At 34.5% G+C, this 20,510-nt stretch overlaps 1 protein-coding gene and 1 pseudogene across 1 annotated transcript; both read left to right on the top strand.

The window, feature by feature from the left end:
• LOC107843078 (aquaporin PIP2-1) lies at positions 1–996 on the top strand (the record flags this gene model as incomplete). The annotated part of the gene is given in 3 exon segments (XM_016687245.2): positions 1–204; positions 292–432; positions 559–996. Coding segments are annotated over 3 exon segments (459 nt in total), but the record flags the coding sequence as incomplete, so codon positions are not given.
• A 6,793-nt stretch (positions 997–7,789) lies between these two features.
• On the top strand, positions 7,790–9,224 carry LOC107843079 (annotated as a pseudogene).
• Positions 9,225–20,510: the final 11,286 nt, after the last annotated feature.

Genomic DNA, 20,510 nt, shown 5'->3' with positions numbered 1-20,510 from the left:
TTAGGAGCCATTTGTGGTTGTGGTTTGGTCAAGGCTTTTCAAAAGGCGTATTATTTCAGGTATGGTGGTGGTGCTAATACGTTGAATGATGGGTATAGCACGGGTACTGGTTTGGGTGCGGAGATTATAGGCACTTTCGTTCTTGTTTACACTGTCTTTGCCGCCACTGATCCTAAGAGAAACGCCAGAGACTCTCATGTTCCTGTAAGTATAATTCCGCTACATCAGATTTATCACTTGGTAGTACTAATTTTAATGTCAATTTTGATGGTTTGATTTGATATATCGAAGGTGTTGGCACCACTCCCAATTGGATTCGCGGTGTTCATGGTTCACTTGGCTACAATTCCTGTTACTGGAACTGGTATTAATCCTGCTAGGAGTTTTGGGGCTGCTGTTATTTATGGCAAAGACAAAGCATGGGATGACCAAGTAAGCAAATCACATACGCCTTGAACGCATAATATATAGATAGACATTTCAACTCGTCTCCACCGTGTCTCGTGGACAACTATATTTTGGGTGATTAATTAATTTCTTGTTGTTTATTGTGATCAGTGGATATTTTGGGTTGGACCCTTTATTGGTGCTGCAATTGCTGCATTTTACCATCAGTTTATTTTGAGAGCTGGAGCAGTCAAAGCACTTGGTTCCTTCAGAAGCAATGCCTAATCATCAAGAATCAATAGCTGGGAGGCCTATGAGAAATGGAGTCAAATTAAAGAATGGTCAAATTTCCCACTTAATATGGGATATGATACATCCATTTAAGAAATTGTATATAAGTATTTGGGAGAAGTCTTTTCAAATTATGCTTTCTTATGTTATTAGAGTTGTCTTGGCTATTTGGCACTTGTTTTAAATGTGCCAAACATTGTCACTGCAGCTTCTCGAGTTGTTTCCCTTTCTTTTGTGTGTTTATGTAATTTTCACTATGCTTGTTTTGAGCATCCAAATAATGGAATGAGCAAGGCTATATTAGCTATTTATCTTTCACCCTCTTGCATCTCGTTGGTCGGACAATTATATTACAGAAATAGAACAAAAAGTATTATTTTTTTCCATATATATGGTCTTGAATCACTGTGACATAAAAAAAAAACCTTTTAACTTAATGGCAGAAGGTACTTGAGTTTTCCTTTATCAGACCTTTTCAAGTCGCAAATGTGACATTTTGGTATCTTTTGAATTCTTTATATAAATTCTTTGGCTGCTTATTAATCCCATGACACTACTACCAAAGGATATGGTGTGAAGCGGATAGGGTTGTTCTAGTGGGAAACACTTTTTCTGAATGAGCTCTATGTGACGTAAATCTGAATTAATCGAACTCTACTATTGTTATCAAACATCAAATAGAAAATAAGATTAAAAAACAAAAATCCAGTGAAACTTCAATGCCCGTGTAGGTCTAATTTTCGGCTTGTTAGAAGGATCATGTTCTTCAATTACAGAATCAAGTGACACAATTAGTACACCAATAACATATCACAACAAAATCTATAATTGATATTGTTCGCTTTGGGCCTAGATCCACACAAATTTCAAATACGTCATTAGAGTCCAACATTTCTGTTTTGTCGATGTGGAATTCACCTAGGGTGGACATAAAGTAAAGAAAACATTTACATTTATATTAAAAATCTCTGAGTGAGAAAAATTTATGACCTTTGATTCGTAGAAGTTGCTCAAAATTTAACTAAGGTTGTATTTGTTTTTATTAAGATTCAGACGTGAGAATTTGGATGCACATCAAAATGATTAAGATATTGTCTCTAGATCTGAAAACTGAATGATTACGACTATTTGTTTTTCAATATTTGTATTTGCAAAATTTATTTATTTGTATATATAATAAAAATACAATTCAAATAAAAAAGAATTATGTATTAGAAATTATTTAATTTAATACAATAAAATTATTATTGAGAAAGAAATCATTTCCCCCTCGAACTTTTCCGCTCAATTTACTTTAGCACTTAAACTTAACTTCCGTTTATTTACCCCTTAACATCTTTAAATTGTACTATTTTCACCCATCAAACTGATGTGGAATTTAAAAAAAAGAAAAGAAAAAATACATTTTTTTAAAAAACTGATATGACCCCACTTTTATAAAAAACCACCTTATTAATACCCCACCCCCATTTCCCATCTTCTTCTTCTACTCCTACCCCCAACATAATTTTTTCTCCCCAAACCTGCCACCACCAGCCCCACCCCCTCCCCTCCAAACCCCAAATTTCTTCTCGTTCAATTACCAAATTTTTCACCTCGCCTTCAATTTCTCCTTCTTAACCCCACTTAAGATCATTAGAAAAGAATTGAAATTGAATTTCTAAAATTAAAAGTTATCTTCATGAATTTGAAAATTTGAAATAAAATTGAAATTGAAAAAATGTTATTAGCAGCGGTGTTAATGGTGGTGGTGGTGTTAATGGTGTGCGTATATTTTTTTGTGGGTTTATTTTAATTGTTTTCCGGTGAGTTTTGCTGGAATATATCGGAATAAAGAGTTTTGAATTGGAATGTGGTGATGCAACTTACATACCACCATGAGATTTCACACAGCAGCAATAGACTTCAATATATAATGCTATGCAACTTAAGCTACAACAAGAAGTAGCACAATACTTGTTTGACCGATTGTAAGCTAGCACAATGTAGCAGCTGAAAGCAACGATGTTTTAGATTTGTGTTGTGTTTGTTGAAAGGGATAATTTTGTTTTTGCTGCGTCTATTTGGATCGGTTTAAACACGTAAAATGGGTAATTTGATGAAAATCAGAATTAAAAAGAGTGGATTTGAGGGTGTTCTGTTGATAGAGGAATAATTTTGTATTGCATTGTTATTTCTTGAATTGGTGGTTTGATGAAGGAATAATTGGTACTTTTTTTGGCTTAATGGACAACAACAATGGCTATAGATAATATGTTTTAAGTTTGAAGAAGGTAGAAAATGGAGGAGAGGGGAGAGGTGGGGTGGTTTGAAGAAGATAGAAAATGGAGGCGAGGGAAGAGGTAGGGTGGTTTGAAAAAGATAGAAAGGGGGGTTGCGTTGCAGAGTAGGGGTGGGGTGGGTCAAACATAGAAAGGGGGGTTGCGTTGCAGAGTAGGGGTGGGGTGGGTGGGTGGGTTGTGAATAAGAAAGAAAATGAGAGGGGGTGGTTGCGTTGCAGGGTAGGGGCGGGGTGGGTAGGGGGTGTGAAGAATAAAGAAAATGGGGGTGGGGGTGCCTTTTTTATTTAATATATAAATATATATATATTTATATAAATAAAATAGTATATATATATTTTTTTTATTTAAAGAAAAAATATAAAAAAATAATGTGTGGGGGATTATTTTTTTTTTTTTAGAAAAATCGAATTTCTTACATGGCAATGACGTGACGTTGATGTGTAGGCGAGTGTAACACACTCCCCGTTGTGAGAGTGGTATTCAGTTTTGAGGGGTGAAATTAATACACTTTAAAGATGTTAAGGGGGATAAATACACAGAAGTTAAGTTTAAGTGCTAAAGTAAGTTGAGCGGACAATTTCGGAGGGGGGAATATCTTTTCTCATTATTATTTGATTGAAAAAAATATTTATGTCTGTTAGTTATTGTGGAGATGATTTGTATTATGGTGGTGATGGTAATGATTGATGTTAATGACAATAGTGTTGGTGGTGATGATGATAGAGATGGTTGGTATTATAGTGACTGCTATGACGGTTGCGATTGATAGCGGTGGTGATGGTTGCGATGTGAAGTTGGTTGATGTTACTTATTAGAGGTGTTGATTGTGATATCTGAAAATTGAATGCATGATGTTTGATGATGTGTTGGTGGTAGTTGGAGACGGTGTTAGTTGTAATAGTATAGATGGATGTTAGTAGAGATAGATTGTAGTAATTGTAGTGGTGGTATAGGTGGCGATACTGGTAACAATGATGGTGGTGGTAGCCGAAGAATGTGTGGAGGTTGATGATGTGTTAGTGGTAGTTAGAGGTGGTGCTAGTTGTAATAGATGAGTTGATCGGTAGTGGTTGATGATGGTGGTGCTGTTAGAATTGATGTTAGTATTCCCAGTGGCGATGGTGATAGGTTTTGTAGCGGCTAATAAAAGTGGTGGATAGAGATATAGGTTGTCAATGATAATTGTGATGGTGGAAGTGGTTGGTGGTGGTTAACAATGATGGTGGTGGCAGAGACGGTAGTGATGGTGACTGGTGATTGTGGATAGAGTGGTGGTGAATATCATCCAACACAAGAATATCTCTTAATGGAAGTCTGAATCTGAATGGTTCAAACTTCAGACCATTAAGTGCATTTGTTTTTTATTAAGGTTTTAACTCTTAATAGGTATGAATAGGTCTTAATTTTTCAGATCTAGAATCAAGTCTTAATAGATCCGAAGTGATATTCTGGTATTGGATAATATTCACCACTCTATTTATAATTAGCAGTTATTATTACTAACCACCTCTGTCACCACCTCCATTGTTAACCACCACCCACCTCCACCATCACAACCACTATCGACAAAAAAATATCGCTACCAACTACAATTGTCAACCGCTACCACACCTACTACCTCTTTTATTCTAATTATATTCACCACCACCAATGCCGTCAACAACACCACAATCAGCAACCACTAGCGGCCAATCCCTACTATCAACCAACTCATCTATCACAACTAGCACCACCACTAACTACAACTAATACATCACAACTTCTACACATTCTTTGTCCTTCACCACTATTGTCACTAGTAATGCCACCTCTACCACTACTTCAACCAGTACCATCACTAAAATTTATCTCTACTAACAACCGTCACAACAAATAACATCTCCAACTAGCACCAACACATCGTCAATCATCACGCATTCATGTTTCAGTCAACACAATCAACACCTTAAACTACTAACATCAAGCAACGTCACATCACAACAACCACCACCACCATCAATCGTCACCATCATAACAGTCACTACAATACCAACCATCACAGTTATCACCACCAACAATATTAATCACTAACATCATTCATTCTCACTGCAACCACCATTATAAGCCATCTCCACTATCACTAACAAACATAAATGTTTTTTCTCAATTAAATACTAATAATTTTATTGTATTAAATTACATACTTTTTTTAATATATAATTAATTTTTTATTTGAATTTTATTTTTTATTTTATTATGCATACAAATAATTTTTTTTTACAAATTCAGATGTTGAAAAACAAAGAGTCTTAATCATTCGATTTTCAGATCTAAAGACAACATCTTAATTATTCAGATGTATATTCAGATTCAGACATCTGAATCTTAAAAAAAAAAATGGAGCCTAAGACTTGATTTTGGATCTGAATAATTAAGACCTATTCAGACTTATCCAAAGCTAAATTCTTAATAAAAATAAATGCACTTAATAATCTGAAGTCTAAACCTTTCAGATTCATACCTCTATTAAGTGCAAACAAATAAAGCCAAATTAATAACAATGATTTTAGGTTATAACGAAGCCAATTATAGAGTACCTCAACCCCTACGATTTACTCTTAACTTTGGCTACACACTTTCAAACCTATAAATTCTACCCCGGAAAGCAAAACAACTTCTCTTAACTACTTGGAAAAATAATATAAACATACTCTCAACTTATCATATTTACATAAATCTTCATCCTTAAAAATAATTACTCCCTCCATTTTATTTTATATGTCATCATTTTCTTTTTTATTCGTCCTGTCATCTTTACTTATTTGATAACTGTTTAAAGATAAAATTTCACTTTATCCTTATTAATCCGGCCACTTCTAAGACCCCACTTAATTAAAACTAATAATAGTATATATTATTTTAATAAAAGACAACTTGGTAAAAAAAATCAAGTTTTGTGCCCGGTCAAGCTATGACACATAAAATGTGCCGGAAGAAGTACAAAATTCCAATTAATTATATATCACAATAGACCTAAAATTGAAAAAATATATCGTGTGCTAATTATGTATCTTTACAAGAAAAAAATATATTTTCGTTGGATGTATTATCTATCTCGGCAAACTCAAAAAATGAGTATCGGAATTTAATTATTTATCTTTACAAGAAAAAACTATATCTTCGTTGAATGTATCTGAAACTAATTATGTACCTTAACAGACCCAACATTGAATTTTACATAGTTATGCAAAATATAAAAAATTTCTATAATTAAACTTCAAACTGTCAAAATTTATGTTGTGTGTCTAACTATTTACATACACAATTGCGTAATAGCAAAATATAAGACTACAACTGTAATGCCTATATTATGAGAGAGTGAATAATTACTCGTAATAGCATAATCAGAATGTCGGTAATGTTAGTGAAATCTTTCTAGATTAGGTAAAGTTGATTAAACAGCTACACATTATATTATATATTAAACAATCAATTATTCAATCTATTGTCATAAACTAAACATATAATCTACAAGTTCAAAAATCAGACATTTCAATTGTACAATGAAATTTTAATAAACAGTCTGAATGATTTGGTGATCAACACATGGGAAGGCAGTAACCACATATTATTCAAAAATGACTTTTGAATTAATTCGTGATGATATATTTGGTAAGTAAGCAGCATATTTTTAAATAGTGATGATTGAAAAAGGGACCATGCTGATATGGCAAGACATGAGTGGTTGAGAGAATCAACAATGTCCGTTTGTATATTTGTGTGTTTGGTACGAAAGAAAATGTTTCCGTGGAAAATATTTTCCTAGAAAATATTTTTTCGAAAAATAAATTAATTTCTTACTTATTTTCTTATGCTAGGTTGGTTGATGAAAAATATTTTTTGAAAAATATTTTTTAATATTTGATTGGTGAATGAAAAAATATTTTTTAAAAAATACATTTTAGTATTTAGCTAAAGCGTAAAAATACATTGTAGAATTCTTTTTTAAAAAATAAATTAAAATGAAGTTAAATCCTATTTTGGGAAGGGGGTTGATAGACGGGTGGATGGGGTGTCAGAATAGATAATAAGAGTGGGTAAGAAAAAGTTTTGAATTTGTTTTGTTAAAAAAAAATTAAAAAATTGGCGGGGGAGGGGCCAGTAGAAGCTGGGGGTCAGGGTAGGGGAGTGAGGGGGTGGGGGAAGAAAAAAAGTTGAAATTCTTTTAAAAATAAAATTAAAAAATTTAATTTTCTTTTTTAGGTTGGTGGGAGGGGAAAGGGATGGGAGAGGGGGCTGGTAGGGGGAGGGAGGGTAGGGGTGTGAGATAAGAGAAAAGTTTAAATTTTTTAATAAAATATAGATATTGTTTTTAGAAGAGGGCTAATAGGGGTAGGGGTGGGGTGGAGGTTGGGGATGGACTAAGAAAAATTTTTGAAATATTTTTTAAAATAATTAAATTTTGGGGGTGGAGGTGGAGTAGGGGTAGGGGTGATGTCGGCGTGATAGGGTATTGGGGGCGGGAGACAGGATAGATGATTTTGAGAATTGTATAAACATTTCAACTTTAAAGTGAGGTTGAAAAAGAATTTTGAAAAATATTTTCTTATTTTTTGTAGAGAAGTCATTTTCCTTAGATATAAGGAAAATAAATTAGTTAAAAAAATATTTTTCAAAACATATAAACCAACCAAACATAAGAAAACCGGAAACATTTTCAGAAAAATGTTTTCCTTCGTACCAAACACACATGTATGGAAAATGCAATAAATTGGGAATGAGTATTGTGGGGCACCAAATGATAATTACTTATTAATCGATCAAATTAGATTTCCAATTCCATAAATACCCCATCACTCTTCACTAAAACTTCACCACACATTCAAATATCAAACACTTTTCAACATTATTCTAAACTTCTAGTTTATTTAGCCATTAAAGAAAGAGCAAAAAATGGGCAAGGACATTGAAGTTGGCACTGAATATGCACCAAAGGACTACCAAGACCCACCTCCAGCACCATTAATTGACCCTGAGGAGCTAGGAAAATGGTCATTTTATAGAGCCATTATTGCTGAATTTATAGCAACTTTGTTATTCCTCTATATTACGGTCCTCACTGTAATTGGATACAAGAGTCAGAGTGACATTGACCATAACGGTGTACAATGTGGTGGCGTTGGCATTCTTGGAATTGCTTGGGCTTTTTGGGGTATGATATTCGTACTTGTTTATTGCACTGCTCGTATTTCTGGTGGACACATTAACCCAGCTGTCACGTTTGGTCTTTTCTTGGCCAGAAAAGTGTCGTTGGTTCGGGCCATTATGTACATTGTGGCTCAGTGTTTAGGAGCCATTTGTGGTTGTGGCTTTTCAAAAGGATAATACGTTGAATGATGGATATAGCACGGGTACTGGTTTGGGTCCTGAGATTATAGGCACTTTCGTTCTTGTTTACACCGTATTTACGGCTACTGATCTTAAGAGAAACGCCAGAGACTCTCATGTTCCTGTAATTATTATTCTGCGGCATCAAATTTATTACTTAGTAATACTAATTTTAATGTCAATTTTGATGATTTGAGTTGATTAATTGAAGGTATTGGCACCACTCCCAATTGGATTCGCGGTGTTTATGGTTCACTTAGCAACAATTCCCGTTACTGGAACTGGTATTAACCCTGCTAGGAGTTTTGGGGCTGCTGTTATTTATGGCAAAGACAAAGCCTGGGATGATCAAGTAAGCAAATCACATATTCTTTGAACGCATAATATATAGATAGACATTTCAACTCGTATCCACCGTGTCTCGTGGACAACTATATTTTTGATGATTAATTGATTTTTTTGTTGTTGATTGTGACAGTGGATATTTTGGGTTGGACCCTTTATTGGTGCTGCAATAGCTGCATTTTACCATCAGTTTATATTGAGGGCTGGAGCAGTTAAAGCACTTGGTTCATTCAGAAGCAATGCCTAATCATCAAGAATCAATAGTTGAGAGACCTACGAAAAATGGAGTCAAATTAAAGAACGGTAAAAAGTTCCCTCTTAAAATGGGATATGATACATTCCATTCGAGAAATTGTATACAAGTATTTGGGAGAATCCTCTTTAAATTGTTTTTGCTTATGTTATTACTTATTAGATAGAGTGTGGTCTTTGGCAGTTTAGGCACTTGTTTTAACTGTGCCAAAATTAGTCACTGCAGCTTGTTTTCTTGTTTGCCTATGCTTGTTTTGAGTACCAAAATAATGGAATGAGCAATGTTATGGTCCTTTTTAAGGCCTGCTGCATTTATCTTTTGTTGGAAATTGCACTTAAACTTTAACTTGAACCTATTTCATTTCCTAAAATGGGGTAAAATTGATTTCTTTAGTAAGTATGAATCACTTCATGTATTGATATTCGAATGACAAATCAATACATGTCATGTCGTGGATCTATGAACCCGTAATGAGAGAGCTCATTAGATCATCGATCTTTCAAGTCTATAAATATTTGGCTAGTTCCCTTTATCGTTCTTCAATCTTGACATCACTAAAATTGTTATATGGTGATAGAAGAGAATGAGGAATACTTGACCTATCAAACGTCAATTGGAACACTACCTCTGCACTGATGATCAGAACAACTTAGCATCTTATAAGCCTTGAAAATAGCCTCTGGCAGAAATGGAAAGTAAGTTTGCATACAATAGACCTTTGTAGTCGGACACTTCATCCCCGATCCTCTATGCATAGTGAGAGCTTTAGTGCAACAGGTTGCCCTTCTTGCACCAGAAAAGTTCATATCATTCTTGAAGGCTATGTAAACAAAATTACACGCATTGGAGTTGTTAGTGCATAGGGATCTCTTGACTCGGAACTATGAAGACATGGTTCTTATTGAGGACGAGAGTATTGTTATGAATCACGTACAATTCAATGTGGATACCAAGGTCAGGCAAGAGCTTTTGAGCCGAGAACAAGCAATAGCACGTGGGTTAATTTGGGATCGAGGTTGAGTAGTGCACATGAGAACGGTTGCATCAAAAGGGTGTTGTGGTACATAATTCAGGGATTATACATATCGACAAGAAATTGTTTGTTCCTCTAGACTTCTTTCTAGAGTCAAAACTTCTCATCCTCATTTTTATCTCTATCATTAGTTACTCGCTATTTCAATAGCTTCCATTATAATTAAATAGTTTTAAGTGTTGAGAATTCGAGTTTATTACATAAAGTTAAAATGACCTTCTGGATTCTTATACTATGTCGGTTTTGTAAGTTGGACACTTTTACTTATATGTTTGTCATCTGGACCCTTTAACCATTAAAAAATAACATTTTAAACACTTTTTCGGTGAGTGTGTTACACTCGCTCCACGTCAGCTGCCACATCTGTCACGTCGTTTTCCACATCATTTTTATATATAAAAAATATTAACTATTAAAATAATAAATAAATAAATAAATAAACAAACACCCCCCCTCCCTCTCTCTCTTCCCTTTTTTCTTTCTTTTTCTGCCTTTCTCGTTCTTTCTTTCTCCATTTCTTATTTCTTCTTCTTTTTCTTATTCTTCTTCCTTCTCTTCTCATTCTTCTTTTCCTTTATCATCTTCATCTTGTTATTCTTCTTGCTCTACGAAAAAAAATTAAAAAGTAAGGATCGAAAAATTTAAGAAGTATGAAAAGAAAGATTTTTGGAGATTTTTGTAATTTGGGTGATTCAAGAAATTTGAAATTCAACGTAAAAACTCAATTTTTATACTTTCTTTAAATTTTTTGTGATTTGGGTAATTTGAGAAACTTGAAAGTCAATATAAAAATTCAATTTTTATGCTTTCCTCGAAATTTTTGTGATTTGGGTAATTCAATTTTTTTTTACAATGAACAACAACAATAATATCAACCACAACAAAGAATTGACAAAAAAAAATAAAAAAATCAAAGACCCTTTTCAGGGATTGCCCAGATCTGTTGGGCGAAGGGAAAGTGAGGAGTGAGTGCGCAAATAGAAGAAATACGAGGAAGGGGAAGGAGGGAGAGACGTTTGTTGCTTTTGATGAGGAAGGCAATGGCTTGTTTGAGTTCGAATGGAGAAGTGAAAGATGAATAATGAAGGGCGGTTGTACATTATTCTTGGCATCAATGGAGGGTTTGAATTTTTTTGAGGGAAAATGGTGAAGTAAAAATGCTAAGGAAAGTGATTTTCTTGTACATTGCTGTTGGTATCAAGTGAGGGGTGCTGCGATGAGGTTGGGTGGGGTTGGGGATGTTGGGACGGGGCTGGGTGGGATGGGGGTGTGGCTGGATTGGGGGAGGGGGTTGGGGTGACCTTTTTTTTATTTTTTATTTTTAAATTTATTATTTTTTAATTTATTAAAATATTTTAAAATTTAAAAACCGAAAAAAATTGAGTGCCACTTTTTTTTTTTAAAAAATATTTTAATATAAAATTGATCAAAAATTGACCCCCATTTGCACCCTCAGGCGTGTGACTACACTCTCTTTATCCTAGTCAGCATTTGAATGCCACATAGGCTCGGTCAATGGTCGAAGGATGCAAAATATTGCATTTTAATGGGTTAAAATGTTCAGATGACAAACATATAAGTAGAAATGTCCAACTTACAAAACCGACATAGTACAGGGGTGTAGAAAATCATTTTGCCTTACATAAATGCAACACTTTCATCAATTAATCAAATTAATTCTTGGGAATCGAAAAATGTTACATAACAACAAAAACCAGAACCATAGAGATCTTAATTCTTAACAAAATTCAAATGATGAAAAAGAAAAAATACACATCTAATTAATTCAACTAAAATCTATAGAGAAAAAATAGAATTCCCTTCTTCTTGAAAATCAGAGTCCTCAAAATCCTCTTCAAATATAGTTTCAAGCTGGGGAGAAACAGAAATCTTATTTGGTGTCATGAGAATTGCTGGAACAGCAACTTCCATCCAACACATTTGGTCACCATTCATAAACTTGGCCATTTGATCTAGCTAGCAAACGAGTGTCACAACTATGAAATTTTTAATTTTTTTGAAATTAAATCAAGTCTATGTCGTCACAAAATTAAATCAAGTCTATGTCGTCACAAGATAGAGATAAGATAGTATACACACCACCTTTCTCAAAGTTCCACTTGCGAAAATTACGCAGAATATATTGTTGTAATTATAAGAATGAAACACGATAATAGTTCAGATAACCAACCAGATGAACTACTAAGATTTTCTGAGTGTCTTTGGTACTACTTTTGAGTGTGTTTCTTGTGGTGTTTGAGATTGTTATTGTAATTGCAAGAATGAAACTTAGCTTAAGGAGAATGAACCTTTCACCAACAAGTTAAAAGTTCAGATAGTAGAAAGCCAACCAACTGAACTATTAAGATTTTTTTTAGCCAAAGAGTCTTTACTACTACTTTATTTTGAGTATATTTCTTGAAATGTATGAGAGATGAAAGGGAGGGGATAATATTTGAAGGTGGGAGGGAGGTGAGGAAGAATGTTGTTGTTGTAATTGCAAGAATCAACTTTCACCGACAAGATAAAAGTTCAGATAATCAATCATGGCAACTAATATTTTGAGTGTATTTTTTGTGGTGTTTGGGAAGGGAGGGAGGGACTAATATTTATAGGTGGGAGCAGTGAGGAAGAATGAAGAATTGAAGGGGTTGGGGTTGGGTAGTGGCGGAATCAAAATTTTCATTGAGTTTAAAAGTAATATACAAACTAGTCGAACGTGGTTTTGCATTTACTATATATACGTAAAAAGTATTTTTAATCATATAAAATAATATAATTTTTTATCGAAGGAAGTTCAGATAAATTTTTGAAGCAAAGATAGCTCCGCCACCGGGTGAGGGTGGGGTGGGGGTAAAAAGACAGTGGAAACATCACTTGAATATTGTCATTTTCAATATTGCCAAATTTTAAAGTAAAGACATGTAACATGTGGGAAATCTGCACACGCTTTAAAATCACTCAAAAAACTTTAAGACCACAAATTTAACATACAATAATGAATCTGACAAATCACAAAGAGATTTTTTTCATATATTATACTTCCTCCGTTCTATTTTATTTTATGTATCACCTTTTGATCGAATACGGAGTTTAAGAAATAAGTAATGATTTTGTAAAATTTATAAAATTGTTCTTCTTAAAGTTTATTTTTTAGTTGTCTTTTCTTATTAAGTGGGATCCAGTAAAAATAAAATGAGGATGTTGTTATTAAATAGTTATCACATAAGGAAAGATGACATTCTTTTTAGGACGGACTAAAAAGAAAATAACGACACATAAAATGGCACGAGGGGAGTATGTATATATATAAAATTAGATTCATATTATTAAAGGTAATCAAATTTTTTCGTTTACCAAACATACTATGAGTTTAGAAAATGTTACATTTAAAGTTTAGAAAATGATACAATTGGAGAAAATTTAATAATTTTCACAAGTTATGAGTATTCATGTTTAAGAAAAAAAATACAATTAAAAATTTAAATTACATATTCAAATAAAATTTCAATACATCTCAAATGATTTTATATGGTAGCATATCAAGTTGATTCTTAATCTTCTCTAAGTTCATTTATCGGAACTAAGTCATTATTAGAGAAAACAATGTCATTCATCGATTACATCATAAAATGATTTTATATCATAAATTTAAATTATAATTTCTTATCGCATGATCAAGCGATCCTAAATTTAAATATTGAATCCACTCCGGACGAAGAACAGAAAGAAATGGGGGTGAAGTGTCGGTAGAAAGATAGTGGAAACATCATCTGGATCTGAATTTGTCTTCTTTTTGTTTTTTTTGATTAAAAAAATTAAATTGAGAGGTTGTGCTTAACTTTCCAAGTAAAGACATGGAACAGAACATGTGGGAAATGAGCACATCTCTTAGATTTTTGTTTTTTTTGTACTTCTCTAATCTCATTAGATAATTATATATTAAGATACTCTCTCAGTTGATATCTCGTTTAAAAAATAAAATTATAATATCATAAATTATAAAAAACAGTATATGTGATATAGCAATATCTAGGACTCTGAAATTATCCCAAAAACATATTATTAACTCTTGAATTCTTGAAAGATAATACAACTTGAGGAGTGGAGAAGTAAATCGTGTTTGGCAAAAAGGTGAATCAAATTATGACAAGTGATTGGGTCAGGACTAGAGGAATGTTGCTCCAACTCCGACTCGAAGGTGACTCAAGAGAAATGGAGTCAGTAGTGCCTACAGGTGAAGGCACATTTGGAGAAGAAGAACCATCAGATGCAATTGGTATGACCAGAGGAGCAACAGACTCATCAGAGTGCTCAATGAAATGAATAGTAAGAAATAAAGAAGAAGAAGTAGTCATGTGTTGGAAAGGGAAAATATTCTCTTCAAATGTGACATCTCTACTAACTAAGAATTCCTTTGTGTGAAGAGCAAATAACTTGTAGCCCTTTTGGAGAGTGGAATAACCAAGAAACACAACAGGAAGGGCTTTAGAGGCAAACTTATCCACTTGTCTAATCTCCGTAGCAACGGCAAGACAACTAAATACCTTTAGATGACCCAAAGAAGGTGTGACATTATATAGACATTCATAAGGTGTTTTACCCTTAAGTATAGAGGAATTAAGGTAGTCTATTTATAAGATACACATTAGCCAGAACACACTTACACCAGAATTTCAAGGGGATATAGGATTGAAATCTTAGACCTTTAGCCGTATCAAGGATGTGTCTGTGCATTCTCTCCACCACTTCATTCTGTTGAGGAGTATAGACACAAGAACTCTCGTGTAATATATCCAAAGATTGAAGCAAATCATTCACTTGAGAAATGAAGAATTCACAATCATTATTAGTTCTTAAGATTTAACAGTAGCACCAAACACATTCTAAATCATCACAAAGAAGTTTTTAAGAGCTACTATAACTTCTGCTTTAAAATTTAACAGCATCAACCAGGTATACCTGGAGTAATCATCAACTATGGTAAGGAAAAATCTCTTACCATCATGAGTAGGTACTCTATATGGGCCCAAACATCAAAATGTAGTATATGAAAGTAAATATCAATAACAGTTGTACTAAGAGGAAAAGGCTTTCTAAACTATTTAGCCAAAGGACAAACAGTGCAACACTCAAATGGTTTATCAGACACATTCTTAAAGCCATGCAATTTCTTTAGAGTTACAATAGGTGCATGTCCTAGCCTTTGATGCCACAAACTTAGTGAACCAACTGGACAAAAAGAAATAGAACTGGTATTGTCAACAACTGAGTTTACATGCATGAGATGAGAAGGTAACTGAGATTCTGATGACTTCAAGAAGCAATCTGTAGCTGCTACATAAAGATCATTATCAAACTTGTCAATTCCTCTCACTATCCCACTGAAGATGTCCTGGAATATTCAGAATTCAGGATAAACTAAGGCATAACACTTTAACTCTTCTGTCAACCTTGACACAGATAACAGGTTGTACTTAAACTTAGGCATGTGGAGCACATCAGTGATCTCAAAACCTCCAAAAATGTTGAAAGAACCTACATTGCAGACTTTAGCTAAAGTACCAGTGGGTAAGGGAACTTCTCCATCTTGATGAGAAAGCAATTTATGAGTTTTAGTTAATAAACTCAACTTACTAACCATGTGCTTAGATGCTCAAGTGTCTATAATCCACTTTTCACCAGCAAAAGTAGAATTGAAGCATGTAACCATACCTGAGGCAGTCATGGTGGTGTTAGTGTCAACCTTTTTTTTTTTCCTTTTGTCAACCAAGTGCGAGAGTTGTTAGTATTGTTCAGGGGAGAATTGAGGCTGTGGAGAAGGGGGTATTACTATATATAAGGATAGTAGTAAAGTGGTTGTGGATGCATACACTATGGAAATGACACATTATTTATGAAAGAATGAGGAGTCTTAGAAGAGTTACCATTAAGAATTCCAAAGCCTGGTCTATGTTCTCCATACTGAGGTCTGAATGACTGATTATGATTGGCTCTGAATCCTTGGTATTGGTTGCCATACCCTCTATCATGACCATTGTTAGACTTGGACTAGTTTTTCTTTTGGCTTTTCAATTAGGTGGATATCCATGTAATTTGTAACAAGTAGCACTGGTATGACCATCCCAGTTGCAGTAATCACAGTGCAAGACACTGGTACTTTTTTTAAACCTAGAATTAGATTGAGAGTTATGATTCTCCTGTGTAGTTTTACTTTTAGCATTAAAAAATATCATATCATCATTCATATCTCCAGAACCCGTAGAACCAGATGTTCCAACAACATTAGACTTACCTAGAATTCTTTAGCTTTCTTTAGCCATGACTAGTGAATAAGCCTTGTTCACACTCAGAGGTCAATCTAACATCATTATTTAACTTCTACACTGATTGTAGAAGTTATTTAATCCTATCAAAAACTGGATCAACCTTTGATAGTCATAGTGAGATGCATAGGTTTTGGATTCTTCCTAGTTACAGCTAGGACATGGAATAAGTGAGCCATACTCCATCCACAACTCTTTTAATTGAGAAAAATATTGTGTTATAGAAGTTATTCACTGTGTCAAAGTAGCTATTTTATTGTGCAAATAGAAGATTCTAGATCCATCCACCTTATTAAACCTCTCCTTAAGATCTGCCCAGACTTGTTGTGCAATACTAGCATAGACTTTTGAAGATGCAATGAATGATGTGAATCAATCACTGTTTCACCTTCATTTTTCGAGCTAGATATGGTTTCAGCTGCAATTGCCATTGATGAAGGTGGAAACAACAAACAAGTTTTGGTTAAGCAAGCACTATACTTGAAACAATAGCAATCCCTAACTATTTCTCAATCGATGCAGTTACTCCCTCACAAGCTCTCTCCGTGCACCAAAAATAGGGAGACTTAATTGCAGAAAAATAGAGAATCCAAGTAATGATCGAAAGCTCTGATACTACGTTAAGCTTTCATCAATGTGATTACTTAGCTTAGAACATGATGCAAAATTAGAGAGAAGAGAGTGAAGAAGAGATATGTTTATTCAACAAAAATTATAACTACTTCTACAATGTACCTGAGATTCTTTATTTATAGAGTTTCTAAGCTACACTATTAATTTATCTTGGCTCAATAACTAATTCATCAACTTGTGAATTACAGCTGGCTAACTCATGTAGTATTACTAACCAATCAATATGGAACCACTGTTTTGCGGAGAAACTTTAACTTTTGAAAGAGTCGCCACTTAATTTTGAAAAGAAAATAAGAAACCTTTATAAAACACTTTAAACGATCTAAAACAGAAAAATTGTTTAAGTTAAGAGATTCTGAGTAAGCGGTTCCTATTGACGTTTTAGGAAGGTGTTAGGCACCTAAAACGTCCGCTAACTTGCGGTTATCCGGACTGTTTGAAAATCGTCTTTGACTAACTTTGAAAAAAGTTTATTTTTTGAAAAGAAAGCAATTTTATAAATATTTTGGTGTTTATGCAAAACCAGTTTTTAACGACTTGACTAGGGATTCAACCAGGTTCGCAAAGCACGTAAAACAAATAAGCAAAAGGGAAAGAGGAAAGGGGAGAAGTAGTGATTTAGGATTTTAAGCCCAAACCATCGACCTTGTCCTAATCTAGTTGGGTTTCTGGCTCATTTTTTCACCTGTCCTAATTCTATATTTTCGAGCCCTTTTCGGCTCGAGTCTACCCACTTGTATTAAATACAGCTTTGGCTTCTTGGCCCGAATGAATGAATAAAAATAAATAACTAAATAAAATAGATACAGACAACAAATAGAGGCGTGGTTAGATGGTGGTGGTGATCATCGACTTGCCACCCGAATTTGAAAGAAAGAGAAAGTTACCCTCGGCATGAGTTTAAAAATATACCGAAGGTGAAGCTGAGACCAGAATATCCAAAAATACCCATATGCCTTCTAATAGAGGCGTGGTTAGATGGTGGTGGTGATCATCATTTAGCTCGCGTCCAAAAAATTTGACATCCCTCTCTAGACTATGTCCCGTTTTGCTGCTAAGAAAAAGTTCCACATTGTACTGTGTCCTTTTTGGAGTCGTCCGCCCTTGTGGTTTTGATTTGAGATTTTCATCCTCTCGGATGCTTTCGGCAATGTTTCAAGAAAAAAGTGTTAGTGCTAAATATAATTTACGAAAGAGGTATGTAGTCTTTTACCATATCTCTACATGAGTTATCTCCTGAGAAGCAGAGTCGTCTCTTCATGTACCTGTTTGGAATGAAATAACTGGCAACAACAAACACAACAACCCTCTTAGTTGTTGTATAATTATGACATTTGTTGATTGAATATGTCTTCAAAGTGGGGTGGCCCATTTGGATACTGGCAATACTTTATACAGAATGGTCCCTACAATCGTGTAATCTTGTGCTGGAGTGGCAACCCTTTTGGTTACCTATATCACTTGTTGTATGTGGAATGATAACCTTTCCGGTTATAGTCGTTGATCGATTTATAAATTTTCCTTAAATTGTCAATCTTTGGATAATCTTGTGCATTATTTGATGTTGGATACAAGGAGACTTACAGATATCCTTTGAATTTCTAGCTTTTAGGTAATCCTGCACATTATCCAACTTTGGATAAGAGATGGCTTACAGATGTCCCTCCAATCTCTAGCTTTCAGGTGTTCCTGCACATCATCCGACCTTGGATACAATATGACTTATAGATAATGTCTCAAATTGTTAGTCTTTGGGTAATCCTGCACATAATAGATCTTGGATATGACGCGGCTTATAGAGAACCCTTGGACATATCAATTTGATAATCTTGCATATTCTCCGGTAAGGATTTAGTTGTGACTTATGGATAACCTTTGAACTATAAATTTTTAGGCGATCTTGCACACTATCTGGTTAGGATATTGTTGTGGCTTACGGATGACCTACAGGCTATCAACTCATAGGTGATCTTGCACACTATCCTATTTCAAATAATATGATTTATAGATGACCTTCAAATTATCAATTTCTAGTAAATCTTATAGCTCATTCATCCTTAGATAGCGACTTATAGGTGTCCCTTCAAATCGTGTGATCTCAATGCATTCAGATACTGATTCATAAAATAATGAGATATCCTCGACGCCAGTATTTATGTCTTGCATGTCAACAGATATAAAATGATGGTGATATTCTCGACGCCAGTGTTGTGTCTAGTGCATCGACAGATATATTAAATATTGATGATATCCTTGAAGCCAACATTATATCTACCAAATCAACAGCTATTGAATGATATCCTCGACGCCAGCGTTGTGTCTTGCATGTCAACAAATATAAAATGTCCCTCTCGACGAATGATATAAATGGACCTCTTGGTAATGATATGAAATGGCCCTCTTGGCAATGATATGCAATGACCCTCTTGGCAATGATATGCAATGACCTTCTTGGCAATGATATGCAATGGCCCTTGCGGCAATGATATGTTATGGCCCTTGCGGCAATGATATGCAATGGCCCTTACGGCAATGATATGCAATGGCCCTTGCGGCAATGACATGCAATGGCCCTCTCGGCAATGATATGCAATGGCCCTCTCGGCAAATATTAAAATAATTTTACCTGACTTCATTTGTCAGTGTCTTGCTTTTCTACATGTACCTGTACTCAAGGTAGATGATTAGTAGACACAAAGTCTCTTTTTACTAGAGACTATTTTTTGGAAACTTCTAAATACAATAATTGTGAAGAAGACAAAGCGCTTTTGTTTGTCGCCCATGATCTCAAGAAATGAGATAGACAAATCAAAAGGTCCTCAATAAATGGGTATTAAACCTATTTTTAGGGTTACCCTAAAATACCGTTCTTGGGCATTAATGCTCTGTTGTGGCTTCTGACTTACTTGGGGATTTTTTGAAAGAAATGCTCATTTTTGTGTATCTATCCCTGCATCCACCAAAAAAAATGATTAGTTCGAGTGAAACTACTCCGTGTTGACCTCCTTCGATCCTTGATTTGCCCCTCGCCATCTTTCAGGTACTTCGTCATGTTGGGACTTCCACCCATGACTCTCCGTCCCAATTGATGTCTAGGCAAATACTAAATAAAGATTTGCATAGATTATTGGTAGTTTCGAAAGCTTATATAAACTTTAGAAGATCTCTGTCAGTCATGTCATGTGATAGCTCGACGAACATCTGCCTCTTGATTTTGGCTATATCTGACAGAGGATTTCCAAAACTCATCATCATTGTTGAAGGGTTGTTCAAATAGTTCTGTCATAGCCAGAAATTAAGTCTACCTAGACTTTGTCACAACTGGTAGCTTCAAAAGCTTGGCTTTAACCTCTAGTATTGGGGAATTTGAAATATATTCCAGTATTTGGTTGAAATTTTGAGGTCTCCCTCAAAATTTCTACCCCAGTTTAAACTAGTCTGAGATGATATCATCTTGAGAGATCTGAAGCCTTTGCTGATATTTTTTCTCTTTGTTGGATGTTGATCTTCTCTTGTGAATTTTTGAGATTTTTTCTCGAAAATTCTGCCCCAGTTTTCATTACCTGGGGTTATATGACCGAGCCGTTGGGGCG

This window comes from Capsicum annuum, chromosome 9 (assembly GCF_002878395.1).
Source record: "Capsicum annuum cultivar UCD-10X-F1 chromosome 9, UCD10Xv1.1, whole genome shotgun sequence".
Lineage (NCBI taxonomy): Eukaryota > Viridiplantae > Streptophyta > Magnoliopsida > Solanales > Solanaceae > Capsicum > Capsicum annuum.
This window is presented reverse-complemented; position numbering and strand designations above follow the sequence as displayed.